This window comes from Dendropsophus ebraccatus, chromosome 1 (assembly GCF_027789765.1).
Source record: "Dendropsophus ebraccatus isolate aDenEbr1 chromosome 1, aDenEbr1.pat, whole genome shotgun sequence".
NCBI classification, from domain to species: Eukaryota; Metazoa; Chordata; class Amphibia; order Anura; family Hylidae; genus Dendropsophus; species Dendropsophus ebraccatus.
In genome coordinates, this window is record NC_091454.1 from 141,204,713 (window position 1) to 141,220,861 (window position 16,149).

The 16,149-nt window shown below is 42.3% G+C and overlaps 1 protein-coding gene across 1 annotated transcript in view; it reads right to left on the reverse strand.

Annotated features, from left to right (window-relative positions):
* Window positions 1-918: 918 nt before the first annotated feature.
* Window positions 919-16,149, reverse strand: part of LOC138799357 (mucosa-associated lymphoid tissue lymphoma translocation protein 1-like) — a 39,434-nt gene continuing 24,203 nt past the window's right edge. The window contains exons 8-16 of the mRNA XM_069980408.1: window positions 13,800-13,826; window positions 13,236-13,439; window positions 12,404-12,581; window positions 10,093-10,167; window positions 8,428-8,555; window positions 7,198-7,338; window positions 3,362-3,513; window positions 1,644-1,760; window positions 919-1,537 (exon numbers count right to left, since the gene is read on the reverse strand). Of these exons, the coding sequence (XP_069836509.1) occupies window positions 1,202-1,537; window positions 1,644-1,760; window positions 3,362-3,513; window positions 7,198-7,338; window positions 8,428-8,555; window positions 10,093-10,167; window positions 12,404-12,581; window positions 13,236-13,439; window positions 13,800-13,826 (1,358 nt within the window). The 3' untranslated portion in view covers window positions 919-1,201. The remainder of the gene's footprint in view (window positions 1,538-1,643; window positions 1,761-3,361; window positions 3,514-7,197; window positions 7,339-8,427; window positions 8,556-10,092; window positions 10,168-12,403; window positions 12,582-13,235; window positions 13,440-13,799; window positions 13,827-16,149) is intronic.

Sequence of the window (16,149 nt, forward strand, 5' to 3'; positions counted from 1 at the left end):
GGGGCATGGTCACAGGCTCCTCTATGTCCGCCATCTTATAGACAGACTCACCACAGAGCAGGACAGGCCAGCCTGGAGGAGGAGAGTCTGATTTTAGCTCTACTAAACTGAACAATTTTAATATAAAGTGGCCAACCCCTTTAAGGACAGTTGTGGCACTTTTTTTGGAAGAAAAATAGCTATGCTTTTGCAGTCCTTGATAACCCCTTTAAAATGCTCATGTCCCATTGCAATTGCAATCTCTGTAGCCATACCACTAACTATGGCAATGTTGAGTGAAAAAATGTTTCATTTTAAAATTATGTCTGCTGTTACAGCATTTTATTTGACCTCAACGGAATGCATTGAAGTCAATGGAATGACAAAGAATATTTGTCGATGTCTTTTGCAAACAAAAAGCATTATTTTTAAGTTGTCCACACACAGTACTACTTTTTTCGCAGCCCTTTCACCGTCTTTACTATTTAACTCAATGGACTCAATGGAACACGGACGTGGAATGCCTGTAACGGACTTCTCCCCCCACCCGGGCACTATCTGTGATAAGATGCTGGGAGCGGGGGAACTATACAGATATGCGCCGCTCTGTAATGACAGAGCTGCGTGGCTGATTCATTACAGCGCGGCGCATATCTGTAAGTTCCTCTGCTCCCAGCATCTTATTACAGATGGTGCCCGGGAGGGTGAGAGTCCATTACAGGCATTCCACGTCCGTGTGAATGCAGCCTTAGTTGCAAAACCCCACCCAACTGGAGACAAGTGTGGTGTTGTCTCTGAAAGAAAGTGGCCATGTTTTTGTAGCACTGGATAACCCCTTTAAAGACACACCCAAAGGACAATCAGTCCTTTAAAAGAACGGAAAGAAAAAACATTAAAGTAAAGTCGGGTACAGAAATAACCTAATACAAAAGAAATGTATAATGAGAACTTTTCAATTAAAGCAATTCGTGAACTATAGCTATGTGATATTCTCAAGGAGCCAAAAGAAAGCTGTTGTCCTTTAGAAGACTGGCTCATAGTTGAAGCACTTTTCTGAAGTTTTTGTTGGTATTGATCACCACATTCCCCATGAGTATGTTAGAAGTAAATGTCTATCCAAATTGGATAATTAAAAAAATTCCAAGGGCATTAGTGTGGCAAGTGAGTTTTTGTGCCCCTAATGCAGTTCACTCTGAATAGAGCAGCAGCCCACAAACCGGGCTCACAAGAGGGGCAATATGTCACCTTCATCATTTTCCTCTGGTTTACTGCTCGATTTAGCATGGCCACGATGTTGCATTTCTAGAGCTTTTGCAAGATGTTGTGCTGGTGGAGGTCCTTTGTCTATAGACATGGCGTTAAGCTGGTTTTGCAGGGAAGGAATACTGTCTTTGGCTGCTGCCCCATTAGTCTGATTTTTCTCCGCACATAACATATTTGTCCTGTTCAGCAATTTAGCTATCCACGGGATGGGAATTGTTTGCTCTAAGCTTTCCTGAACTCTTGCTCCAGTGTCCAGACTTGTATAGTGCAGGTCAGTTTTTATAATGATGTTATTCTGAAAAGAAAAAATAAGCCAAATATATAATCAATAAAATATATGTATGCAAACAAGGAAAAGCAATGCACATTGTCAGTCACAATTACTGTGAGAAAATTCTCACCTGGTACTTCTGGAGGCTACAAAGCCTCAGCATACAATCCACTTCTTCACCATCATCCTCCATGGTCAGAGGTGGATCTACTGGGTCAAGCCTGCTGTTTGGGAATCCTAAGGAATCCTGATTGATACATAAGACAGTAACACCATGTTTAGCAAGCATCAGTAGTAATGGCACAAGGACAACATTTCATCAGGGACCTCAATTATGTCTCTTGATTTAAAAAAAAGTTTTTAGCATTATCAATAAACCAGCTATTTCCTATTACTACCAGAACAGCAGTTCTTGGAACAGTGCCCTGAGACTAGGGATTCACCTTACTGAGGTAAAGATTTCCTCAAGTGAGCTAATGGTCATGTGATTGACACATGAAACAAACACAATCAAGTGGTAGTGTTTTAGATGTATTGCAGTTTTTGGCTGTTGTTTTTGGGTGGACATCATTTTGAGGCAAAAATACAAACACATTTTTACTACAAAATGACAGCTGTCCAAAAGTAAGGCCAAAAACACTGTGTTTAAAGGGGTTGTCCAGTGAAATTTATTTTCTTTCAAATCAACTGGTGTCAGAAAGTTATATAGATTTGTAATTCACTTCTATTAAAAAATCTCAAGTCTTCCCATACTTATTAGCTGCTATATGTCCTGCAGGAAGTGTTGTTTTATTTTGTATGTAATGCAGGAAATGTTTAATTTTCAGTCTGACACAGGGCTCTCTGCTGACATCTCTAGCCGAGACAGGAACTGTCCAGAGCAGGAGAGGTTTTCTATGGGAATTCATATAAAAATCGAGACAGAGTTCCTGTCTTGGCTAGAGATGGCAGCAAAGAGCACTGTGTCACACTGAAAATAAAACACTTCCTGCAGGACATACAGCAGCTAATAAGTATGGGAAGACTTGAGATTTTTCAATAGAATTAAATTACAAATTTATATAACTTTCTGATATCAGTTTATCTGAAAGAAAAAGATTTTCACTGGACAACCCCTTTAACTGCATCATGTTGGTTTCCAATAGTAAGTAATTAAAGAATTTCCATGCAGTATTAGAGCCGCAATGCAGACTGATCTGACCGTATGTTTTCAGCTTATCACAGCTGTGTCATAACAACCTGCGTGACCATCACATGACTAGGACAGATTTTTATTCATTGCTTATAGCAGTTTACAGGAACCTCTATTGTTTACTCTCATTGGGTATAAGTCAGTCCTGGTCATGTGATGGACACAATGGAGCATAACTGATTACAGTAACACGAGACGCGCACCTGCTTGATCACCACATGACCGGGACTGAATGATGTACACTGAAAGTAAATAAGATTTCCAATGAATGACCGCAGGAAGTTATCGTTACTAGAGCCATTGTGTGTTAGTAAAAAAGTAATAAGTGAAAAACGTACACTTATTTCCCTACCTTTTTTTTTATAACTGTAATTTTGTGTTAAAGTTTTCATCATTTTATACATAAAGAACATTAACATTCAGAGAAGCTGTCAACCTCAGCTCTCTCATCCTCGATTTTAAAGAGTGAAAAGATGGAGGGGACGTTTGTTTCTAACTTCTGGCTATCCTGTTTTTTTTACATCCAGTAGCACAAAAAAAATATAATGTACCAACAAAAATAAAGCCTCATGTATAATGGCCGTTGTTTGACAAGTGAAACCCTTTTGTTGAAACACCATAGTTTTAGTTTTATTTGAACTAATATGTTGACTTACTGTAGCTCTGTATAGAATAATCCTGACATCAGATACGTGAGGAGGGGACCGAGTCAGTTTTGCAAAAGTGTGGATGAGGTTTGAGAACACAACTTTGAATCTCAGTTCTGCTTCAACTCCACATGAGAACTTTACCACTTGTTTTGGGATTTCTGAAATACAGGGAAGAACATGGCTTGGAGGCTAGGTTCAGACTATGTAGAAATGCTGGCCTTATTGCACAACAATATAATTGCATATTTTTTTTAAATAATGGATGTTATTTGTGGAATAGCAGACGTTATTATGAAAGACGGACATTTTTTTTTTTTTTACATAATGTGAACCTAGCCGTAGGATGTTTTGTAGCACTGTTTAATGACAATGAACACAACTTACAGTATATTAACCCATTTATTTTAACTGGAGTGAATACACTAGGCCAGGAACTACCCATTCAGCATACTCTCATGCAGTCTCATATACAACATTAGACCACTTTCACACAGCACAGCACTGGTATTTTACACCAGTATTTGAAATCCAAAACTGGATGTGACCCTAATAGGGGGAAACCATAGTGAAAGGAATTACACCTCTTCCTTGTTTTGGATTCCTGTTTGTGGCTTACAAATATTGACCATGAAAAAGTCATACTTATTATACATTCACTCAGTAATCACGTCTTAGTGTTTGCATTTTACGGCCTTGTCCACATGGCGTAAGACACCGGCCGTTCTGTGACCCGGCCGGGTCACAGAACGGCCGGTGTCAGGGAAGATCATCCCCATCATCAATGATCTTCATTTCTAATAAATTTGGATGCGGGCGCATACTGGTGTGCCCGCATCCCAATTCACCGATGCACAAAATGGAGCGTGTGGCTGGAGCCGCACGCTCCATTGAGTGAACTGACAGGTTCTCTGCGGCCGCTTTTCAATGAATAGCGGCCGCAGAAAACTCACGTCAGTTTTTTGTGTGGCCACTAACGATCCTAGCCGAAGTGTATACTACTGGAGCACAATGTATCTTAAGTATTATTCGGTCCGGTCACGTGATCTTCCAGCTTGTGGCTCGGATCCTCTTCTCCTTCCGGTTCGGTGACGTCACCCGGCTGGCGTCGCTCTCCGTCTCATTAGCAGCAGAGCACTGAACCCTAACTGGCTTGGTAGCGTGTAGCCAATCAGGGTTCAGTGCTCTGCATCCCCACACGCTTCAGAGTGGGGGTCCCCCGAGGCTGCAGTAAATTATCAGGGGTCGTCGGGCTCAGTGCCGGTCACCAGTTACATGGGCCGGCACTGCACTACAGCAGGTAAATGCAGGGTCTAGCATCCATCATCACTCCGCAGTGTCCCTGTCAGAGATCGCTCACCCCCACCCCCGGACCGTGCTGCTGGCCCCGATCTCAGCACTGGTCTGAAGCACCTGTACTCAGCTGACAGGCTCTGTGTGAGTGAGGCAGGAGAGATTTCTGTCTTGCTCCGTACACAGCGCCTGTCAGACCAGTGCTGAGATCGGGGCCAGCAGCACGCTCCGGGGGTGAGTGATTTCTGACAGGGACACAGTGAGGGGGGCCGGGGGGATCAGCAGCCGATACACATTACTTCCCCACCGATGCCAACCCTGAGTCCCTGGGGGGAAGGGATGCGGCGGGCAGCTGGGTGTCTGGTAGCTATGAATGAAGTAATGCCGCCCGCCGCATCCCCTCCCGGGACTCGGTCGGCATTGCTGACGGGGAGGGGGGGTTCTGCGGAGTGATGATGGATCTAGACCCCGCATTTACCTGCTGTAGTGCAGTGCCGGCCCATGTAACTGGCGACCGACACTGAGCCCGACGACCCCTGATAATTTACTGCAGCCTCGGGGGACCCCCACTCTGAAGCGTGGTGGGGATGCAGAGCACTGAACCCTGATTGGCTACACGCTTCCAAGCCAGTCAGGGTTCAGTGCTCTGCTGCTAATGAGACGGAGAGCGACGCCGGCCGGGTGACGTCACCGAACCGGAAGGAGAAGAGGATCCGAGCCACAAGCTGCAAGATCACGTGACCGGACCGGAGATCTCCTTGGGGGGCCAATAAACAACAGGTAAGTATATTAGGAAAGGGTTAACCTTGGTTAACCCTCTCCTTTGCTAAATTATTGATTTTCCCTGGAATACCCCTTTAACTTACATTGTGTGAACATGGCCTACTGCTGTCTTTCTTGTGTGTTGCTTGTGCATTGCAGCCAAGGCAGTGTGCATCTGAGCATTTCTTTCCGTTTGTTGGAAGGTGCTGATATTTCTTTTTTATTTTACTTTTTTTTTTAATATCTTTATAACAGGTCAGTATATCTTAATATAAATATGGTTCAGATTATAATAATTGTTTTAGACATTGCCACTTCCTTAATCAGACAATGTAACAAGAACTTGAACGTGGATTACCAAATAAGTCCTGCTGTTTAACTAGTAACGCTGACTATTACTTATCAGAGAGTCCAGTTGTATATTATTACAAACTTCAGGTTATATGATGGAACTATACAATGACTGCCCTAATGTGTTGCTATAAGGGTGTGAGATTTAAAATCTATCACACTGCCACTAATATTTCTCGCCAGTCTCTGCCAGCTTCATCAAAGAGGGCATCGTTGCTAAGGTTAAGTTAAAGGGGAACTCCAGGTAGAGGTTAAAAAAAATTTCTGCGGAAGCATAACGCATTACTTACCTGTCTATCCCAGTTTTGAAACTACCAATTTGTTTGTGGTTTTTTTGCTCTGTTTTGTATTTCTGTTCTTCCTGGTTTGGCATTTCCCAGAATGCAATGCTTTCCCTCATGTGATCATCACAGCTCCCACCCATTACAATCAGTAAAATTAGTGCAGCAGCTGCTTCTGGTCGGTCTGAGATGGTGAATCACTCGGGATTGGGGGATTCAGCCAATCCTCCTGTGACATCACGCCCTGCCCCCTGTCTGCATCATCAGCCTGATCTCAGCAAACACACACAATGTGAGACAGAGGCATGGAAGATTTGTCTTCTGGGGGGATAGCAGCAGGAGCAGGAGACAATCTGAACTGGAACAGGAGCCATTTTTTTTCACTTCCTAGATTCCTATCAGCTACCAGTGTGGCAGAACCGTACAGATACAGTAATACATTGTATAGACACATCTATATAACTTTTAATGTACTTTTAATAGAAAACAAGTTTTTCTTATCCGGAGTTCCCTTTTAAAAAAGTCCACCATGGAACTCTCTGCACTAGAATTTTATAGTATATGACGTAGAATAGTATATGTTTTTTAGCCATGTTAGGCCATGTTCCCACTTAGTATGATCCTCACTTCTGCTGAATTCACGCTCCATTGTGTGAACTGGCAGGTTCTCTGCAACCGCTATTCATTCAATAGCGGCCGCTATTCAATGAAAAGCGGCTGCAGAAAGCTGGCATGTCAGTTTTTTGCGTGGCTGCTAGCGTTTCTGCCCAGAGCGTACACTATGGGGTGGATTTATGAAAGGGTGTAAATATACAACTGGTGTAAACTGCCCACAGCAACCAATCACAGCTCCTCTTATACCAGGTGTATATTTACACCCTTTCATAAATCTCCCCTATGTGTATACACTCCGGACGGGAATCCATTCATTCCCATACAACGTATGTGTTGTATAAACAACATACTGTATACGTTGTGTGAACATGGCCTAATACTGAATTTTCAAAAAGAAAAAAAAAAGAAAATCCCAATGAAGTCTAAATATTGTACCATGAAGTATGCAGAATAAGATAGCTGCTCTGTATACAAGAACATCTGGTGCATTCACACAGACAGGACTGCTGGCATACACTAGAGGTCACCATCTTCCTAACTTACTAGTGCGCTGGTCCCACATAGTTCTGTCAAGCTGTTCATTTCCTGAGGGGTGGATCTTGTCAGTCAAAGTTCTAGGCTCTTTGAGAGTGTGTTTTATTTCCATAACTTGTTTGCCAGCTACCAAAGGATCATTGTCGAGATCTTAATTGAGGAAAGAAAAAGTGTTAAAGAGAGGGAATAAGACTTGAATCTGAAACATAGCACACAGAATTTAATACATGGATGGCCTCAGTTGGAGGTTACCCATAGGATAAAATTGTTTTAAGAGTAATTTAGCATTATTGCATTGCATTAAATGATTAGCATTTTTTATTTTGGCATATATAGTTACTCAATTTTAATGTAAAATATTTATAAACTTACATTAAGGCTATGTGCACACAACGTCAAAAATAGAGAAAAGGCGGACGCTTTTGATTTTTTTTTAAAATGACCCAAAGGGCAATTAGTAACCCCAAACTAGAATAATGTACCAACTGCTGTCATTGCACTAAGGGTAGGCCAGGCTGCTAAATGACGTTCATTATTTTAGACTCAAAATGAAGGACGTAATTTTAAACGGAGCTGAAAAAACGTTGTGTGAACATTACTGGAAGGACCTATTGTCTTTGCTATGTGTAACATGTAATGTGCCATATAGGCTGGCTTTTTCCCCTGCATAGACAAAGATAAATGACAAAAACTAAAGAGAAGTTAGAAGCTTGCTGCGTATTGTTTTGTTAGGCTGGTGTTGAACAGCAATTTCCAGTCGTGTGACCAGGAATCACCATGACATGCTGCCCGTTTTGCAATTCCTTGACTCATACAAGTGAATGGGATCATGCTATGACCTACAGGAAAGTAAAACACCACAGCCTGCCTGGATTTTTTGCTACTACTGGGTCATGGCAGCTTGTAGGTCGCAATGTGACCCAATTCACTTCTATGATTGAAGGGGTGGCACGACAGGCAATGTAACACAGTGATTCCTTGTTGCCCAACTGGCAATCCCTGTGTAGCCCCAACCTTAGACGGCTGGATTTTTGTCCTTTAGCTCTTTTTCTTTGCAAGGAGTTTTGTGTATCAGGAAAACAATTCTTGACCAGTATAAACAGAATTCATCCCATTCAGGAAACCTTGTCTAAGAATTGCTGCTGGCAATCTGATGATTAGTGTACAAGAAATACGACTTCTAGTTGACAATAAAGTATACTATGCGGTTCTAGTTAATGCAAACACAATATGACTTACCTTCAAGGACCTCCTCAAGCATGTGAGTAACTTTCAGTTCTTTCAGAATGTGCTTCTTGAGATATGTCATGAAGATTCCAGAGCTAAATGCCTCATCCTGCACTTCATATGCTTCTGCATTCTCACTTCTGTAGGTGAATGGAGGATATTTTAAGTTTCACTGATAATCTACAGTGTATAAGTGAATGTAAAAAGGATCCTTGTAGATCCTGTACCCCTTCCATGAAGTGCAATTATGGTGTTGACCTAAGTTCAAAACTTCAAATATTATTATTCATTTTTAAAATGCCCTTGATTCTAGAGTGCTGCACATATAATATAATAATGGTAAATAATAGACTGGCACATGCAGACAGGACCCATGTCATCGAGGGCTTACATATAAAAAATTAGAATACAAATGATGGTAACCCCTAAACCCACACACTCCTTTTAGTCACAAGGAGTGATTCCCGATTACAGAAATCTTCAATGAAGAATAAAGTTTAGTTGGGGGTGAAAAAACTAATGGAACAGACATAATAATCATCTACCTGTACAGCTCCTACATCAGAGATCTGCACAGCATGTCTATCACAGTCAGGAAGATCTGTGTGTCCCAAGTGCTCTTACCTACAAACTGTTAATGGTAGTTGTGGATACTCGTAACCCATAAAATGCAATGAGCCTAATTTGTTTAGGGTAGAATGAACAGTTGGGTAATATTGAAAGCTTAATAAAAACAAGTTTAGATTGTTCTCAAAGGAGAAGTCATTTTAATGGCTTATGATTCAGGGTTTTATGACTTGTGACTAACATAGTAAAATTAACTGAAGTGAATAAATATTAGTCATTTTTACACACTGAACCCTATTGTGGTCTGTTTCTGCTTGAGCAACTAACAGGAAATCAGTAATCTGAAAGGTAGCAGAAACATTTCCCACAAGTGCTTAGGTTACACACAGCATTTCCTAAATTCATGCAGCTTTACCGATTCATTTCAGAAAGCAGAAAGGACTTCTGAAAGGGCTGAGGCTGCTTTCACTTGTGGCACCATGTTTTTGTCGTGCTTACAATTCTTGTCTTCCAAAACCAAATGGGTTTTACTAAGAGTTGCTGCTGTTTTGCTAAGTGTTCTGTGGTGGCATGGCTTCTACATGTGACACGAATTGAGAAAAACTACACCGAAAAACCAAAGCAATGTGCAGGAAGACACATGTGGTGGTCTGATAACCACTTCTCATGCTGTGACTGATGAATCCGGACATAATCATGCCCACATCCCCTGAGTGCTGGTCAGTGGCTGGATGATGGTACCAGGAACACGCAAAAGAATTGCCATACCCTGAACATACTGCATTTTGAAAAAATGCCACTGACCAAAAAAGATGCTGCAAACACCATTTTTAACCTGCTGTGTATGTAGCACATTGTTTTCACCAGAGTCCTTGAAGTATCCCTGTTATTAGAAAAAAAACCTCTCACTGTCTATGGGCTGCACAGGGCAAGCCCCATAGACTTACAGTACTACTCATCTCCTGTGTGATGGAGATCACAGTGAGCCGGGAAGAGGAGTAAATAGCCACATTCTTCTCCTTTTCTCTAATGACTGGGACACTTCAAAGTAACATCTGGTTGACCCCCCCCCCCCCCCCCCCCACACACACACAGTACTACATCACTTACGTAGCATATCCATAGACTGTATTGCCCAATGGTTTGAGAGGACTCACTTTGGATACAGCACAATCTGGGTTATACCTAGAGACGAACAAAAATGAAAATCTAAGAGGAAACATGTAATAAACATGTATATTATAGAACTACCATTACAGAAATTATACAAGGGGAACACTTCTGTGGTCTTACTGGGGATCTACCTACATACTGGAGAGAACTTAATGGGGGGACCTACTTATCTTCCCTAGGGACCCATCTACTTAGAGATGGAAACTGTCTTCTTAATGGGGCAACCTACATAACTACTAGGGGATCTTTCTCCTAACTGGAGGACTTTCCTATCTACTTGGAGGGACCTACCAGGGCCTCTACCTAATGGGTAGACCCACCTACCTACTGGAATAACCCTACCTATTAATAAATACTTAACTATTTAAAGGGGGACGTCTTATTTACTTAATTAGGGGCTACATACTTTTACTGCACATGCAATAAGGGGAATACTTGAAAGAAGAAGAATACCTGTGCCTGTGTTTCGACCTTTGTTGCTGTAACCACCTGTTGCCCTACAGTGACCCAAGCCCCAGACCTTGTCACCTGAGTTGAGCAAGGTTTCCAAAGTTATCTGGTTTCACCTGCATTGCGAGACAGAGTATGTAGGCTCTTGGCTGCTTTGCTCTATCTGGATCAGTTTGTGGGATACTGTCCTGCACTGTGTTTCAGCTGTTCATGGTGTGGGTTGGGGTGATCTTCGACCTGTCCTCTCTGTTGGTGCCTAGCACTGCATTATAGGTAGAAGTGTTGCTTTAAAGAAGAAAAAGGTCTCTGTGTCTTTCATACATCTGTCCACTACCACACTCCAGACTAGACTACACTGGACTGACTAAGGGCCCTATTCCACCGGACAATTATCGTTTGCATAATCGTTAACGATTAACGATCTCAAACGACCGCTATTGCGAAAGACCTGAAAACGTTCACTCATTTCCATGGAACGAGAATCGTTACTTATGATCGTAATTGCGATAGTTTTTTCTTCGCTATTTATTCGCTATTGCGTTCGTATCTATTGCGAACGACCGAGGGATGTCTTATTCAATGCGAACGATTTGCGAACGTTTTGCGAACGAGCAACGATAAAAATAGGTCCAGGTCTTATAAAGCGATCAACGATTTCTCGTTCGGTCGTTAATCGTTAACTGCATTTTCACCGAATGATTATCGTTTAGATTCGAACGATTTAACAATAATCTGAACGATAATCGTCCGTGGAATAGGGCCCTAAGTGTCTTTGACAGGGAACCTGGCAGAGCCAGGGCCCAGCTTGACCACAGCAGGAACCGTCCTGTCTTGCGTCCTCTCTCTACAGAAACTTGGCTAAGACTGATTAGTTGTACACTTCCTCTCCCCATGTGACAACTTCCTACAGGGTGTGTAACAGCTCCTATAAGTAGTGGAGAAGAGAGTGCAAGAAGAAAGAAGGAAAGAAATAGGTTTATGATCTGGTGTGCAGATCATAAACAAAACAATAACCCTTAGTTAACTAAAGCTGTACAATATACATACATGAATACACAAACTACTGACATCTAGTGGCAAAACTTATACATGACTTCATTACCACTTCACTTTGAGTACAGGCTTTTGTGAGGGGTGCTCAGAGTAGTAACACCCGTGGTGGGATACCACAATTGGTGATCTATGCCACATGGAAAAGAAAAGTAAAGAAAAGATGTCACCTTTGAGTCACTGTAGTGACTTTGAGTCTGTAGTGGTAATGTTAGTGTTCCTGTGTGGCAGCATTATTTAGGCCTTATCTATTGTAGTTTTTGTCAATACTGGTTTATATACAGTGAGTGTAACTACAGTATGTGACTTTTTTGTTGGTACAATATTTCCGCGTTTGCAGAGTTTAAAACTGGCCCTGTATCTTATTACAAATTGACATTTAGCAAAACTGATGGCCATACCTTATATATGCTATATACAAACTAACCCGTTAACTGTTTCTCAATTACTCTACTATACAGTATTCTAAATAGTGGGTCTCAAGCTGATAATCATAATTATTACGAGGTTGAAAAAAATTGCATAACGCATGATTTTTTTTATAGCTCGTCCTGCAGTAGAAGAAAAGAAATACAGGTCAGAGAGCAGAACTTGTCAGGGATTACCTGCTAACCCTGTTCCTGTGAAGCTAACCGGTGGGCAGTAAAGCTCAGGTACTACAGTATGTCTTTTGTGATTAGTTTTAGTTTTTATAAACTACATGTAGCGAAAGTAATATTGGGTTACTAGATTACACTGAGTGTCATACCACTTCCTGCAGGTGTCAAGCAGAACCACATTTAGGGCTGTCTTTCTATCTTGCATCTGCTGTAGAATTCTCTGCACACTGATGCAGTTTTCAGGTTTGTATGGCTGAGGGGCATCAATTGGTACCATATAGTTTCTGCCCAAGCGTTCATATCCATGGCCAGCATAATAGAACAGACCTAAATGAGAAAAGGATCACAGCAAAATAATAAACCATACTATGAATATACAGGAATACATCAAACATTTTATTCTGTGACCCATGTAATCATGTATTTTTAGCTAAAGAAAAAAACTTGCATCTTGCATTTATGCGTGTAACCATTCTCTGTCTACTGCTTAACTGCTCTTACCATCCCTTGTAGGTGAAATGTGTCATGGCTGATTTTCTGGTTCTCCTGCACTTATTTTTACTAACATAGGGAGGACAGAGAACTAACCAGGGCTGTCGATAGGGTAGATATTGTAATATATTGTATGTTAAAAGCAAAGAAGAATAGAAAAAGACCACAGATCACACTAACAGTTGTATACTGAGCACCCTTACTTAACCTTCACTACAAGGTCACAGAGGACTGGCAGTAGCTAAATATGTGTATTATTAGCCAATGATGCAAATGTTCCTGGAAGGGAGCTATATATCCAAACCAGCAACAGGGCAGAAACGTCAGGACAGAGTTAGAGTTGTTCTCTAGCTATAACTAGTATCATGTTAGAGAGAAGCTATTTTGTGCTAGTATTAGAATCTTTCTTGGTAATTAGTCCTTGTAATTGATGCCTGTGTTTTAAGGCGATAACTGCTGTTTGTACACATATTCTACACCGTAACTCACCATAAACACCTTTATCCAAGAGCTGCAGAAACTGTTTGACAGATGTCAGCATTTCTTCACGTGTCAGGTCTACAAGCGATATTACACAGAAGCCCAGTCTTCTCAGAAGGACAGACAGCTCAAACACATCCACCATAGGGGCAAGCAGATTGGGGTGATTTAGGTAACCATTGTTACCGATCAGTAGTGCCACTTTACCTGTCGCTGTGAGATCACAAATAATGCTTATAAGGCCTAATATATATATATATATATATATATATATGGGCAGATAGCTTAATATTCTAAAACTGTTAGATTATTTATATAGATTTATATAGATCTTATAAACTGCCCCTTTCAGTACATAATTTTAGTATATATATATATATATATATATATATATATATATATATATATAATGGTGGAACTTATCAATGTTTTTTCTTGGCAATTTTGGTGTAAAATTGCTGAATTACTTAGTTGCTCAAGAATTTTCTTTTTTTTTACACTGGTTTTCCATTAAAACGTTGATACCCCCTCCCCATATGTGCATGTATCAGATCTGCTGAAAGTGGTACTTACCAAAGTACCTATGTCCAGGAGGTAGTCCTGCAAAGACAACAGAATGTATTATATTTACATTTTACCTGCATAAGACTCTTCTTAGCTAAAAAGCGGGCATTGGTTGCTATGACATCTACCGAGAAGGAGTTGTTGTAATCAAATGACACTTTATATGAATTAATTCAATGATGATATATGTAAGTGATTACAATATTAGAGCAAAATGATATGTTTATTGTGAAATCTGCACATTTAAAAAAGAGGTTCTAGTACCCTATTGGGCCACCTCTACTCTGGATAGAAGAAGAGATACAGTATGGCTTCTTGCAGCATATTTGCTCACAAATGTTACAGCTGGGCCTGTAGATAGGTTTCCAAAGCTCGGTCTCCATAAATGCTCGATTGGTGACAAGTCTGTAGACTGGGCAACCCAAGTAAGGGTTGTAATCTGGAGCAGACATACATGAGAAACCCTTGCTGTGTGCTGAGCTGAGTATTTTTAAACCTGTGATGATCAGTTTAGTCTGTTGTAGATTTTCACTGTGGATTTCACCTCTTTAAAGGGGTTATCCAGCGCTACAAAAACATGGCCACTTTCTTCCAGAGACAGCCCCACTCTTGTCTCCAGCTTGGGCAGGGTTTTGCTGCTCAGTTCCATTGAAGTGAATGGAACTTAATTGCAAACCGCACCTGAACTAGAGACAAGAGTCGTGTTGTTTCTGAAAGAAAGTGGCCATGTTTTTGTAGCACTGGATAACAGTGCTACAGAGGGGTGACATCTGCTGCACATCTGCAGTACAATAGGTATTTAGAATAACTGCTGATTGGTGGCAAAATCATCTGGCATGTTCTTACTGAATATGATTTTCCTTTTCTTCCCAAAAACAGCACCATACCTAATACAGTTTAGTTCCATTCACTTTAGTGGTAGTAGACACAACCAAAGGATAAAAGCTTTTTGAACAAAGCAGCCATGTTTTTTCTAATCATATGGAAGGCCTATCAAATCTTAATAACAATAATTAAAAAGACATTGTCGCGAAAATATTTTTTAAAGAAATCAACAGGGGTTATCACAAGCGGTTTTGCAAAAAAAAAGTTTTTTTTATTTTTTTTACGTTTTCTATTTTTAAATCAATGTTATTCATATGGCCACTAGGTGTCTCCCTTCACTGCGCATGTGTACAGCTGCTGCGCATCCACATTCAGTAGCAGAGAATACCGGGGGTGCTTGCATTGTATGGTAAGCTCTCCTGTCACACAGCACAAAAACCTCTGTAACTACATAGTGACATTATTCTAACTGAATTGTTGATTAACAAAGAGCATTGTCTACTGGTAAGCATGAAGAGCTGATAATATAATTAGCAAAAGTAATGCTGGGTTTACACGGAGCGATAATTCGCCCAATCGTACGATTAACGATTTGTAAGTAACGATTTTTCTTTTATAAGGATCAGCGTTTAGACGGTATGATATATCGTACGGAAAAATCGTTTTGCGATCGTTCTGCGATCGCGCGCCCGCAGCCTGGCCCACCTGCAGCCCGCCCCCCCCCCGCTTAACCGCAGCCCCCTGGGCCGCTCCGATCGCCACCCCCGCCGCTCCGATCGCCCCGCCGACGCACCGATCGCCCCCCCCCCGCCGCTCCAATCGACGCCCCCCCTTCCCCTGCCGCTGCTCCGATCGCCGTCGCCGCTCCGATCGCCCCCACTGCCGAGGCCAAGAGCATACGTTACCTGCTCCGCGCAGCAGGTCTTCCGACATCCCCGGCTCCCCTCTTCAGCGCATTGATTGGCTGAAGAGATGAGCCGGGAATTTCAAACGGCTCCTCTTCAGCCAATCAGTGCTCCTCTTCAGCACTGATTGGCTGAAGGGGAGCCGTTTGAAATTCCCGCCTCCCCTCTTCGGCCAATTAGTGCTGCCGTGCATTGATTGGCTGAAGAGGGGAGCCGGGAATTTCAAACGGGTCCCCTTCAGCCAATCAGTGCTGCCTTGCATTGATTGGCTGAAGAGGGGAGCCGGGAATTTCAAACGGCTCCCCTTTAGCCAATCAGTGCTGAAGAGGAGCACTGATTGGCTGAAGAGGAGCCGTTTGAAATTCCCGGCTCATCTCTTCAGCCAATCAATGCGCTTAAGATGGGAGACGGGGATGTCGGAAGACCTGCTGCGCGGAGCAGGTTACGTATGCTCTTGACCGGCGGCGGCGGTGATCGGAGCGGGGGTGGGCAATCGGAGCGGCGGCCGGTGGAGGTGGCGATCGGAGCGGCGGGGGTGGCGGTCGAGCCGACGCAGGGGGCTGCGGATATGCGGGGGGCCGGGCGGTGGGCGGTGTGCGGGGCGGCGGGTGGCCAGACTATCGCGCGAC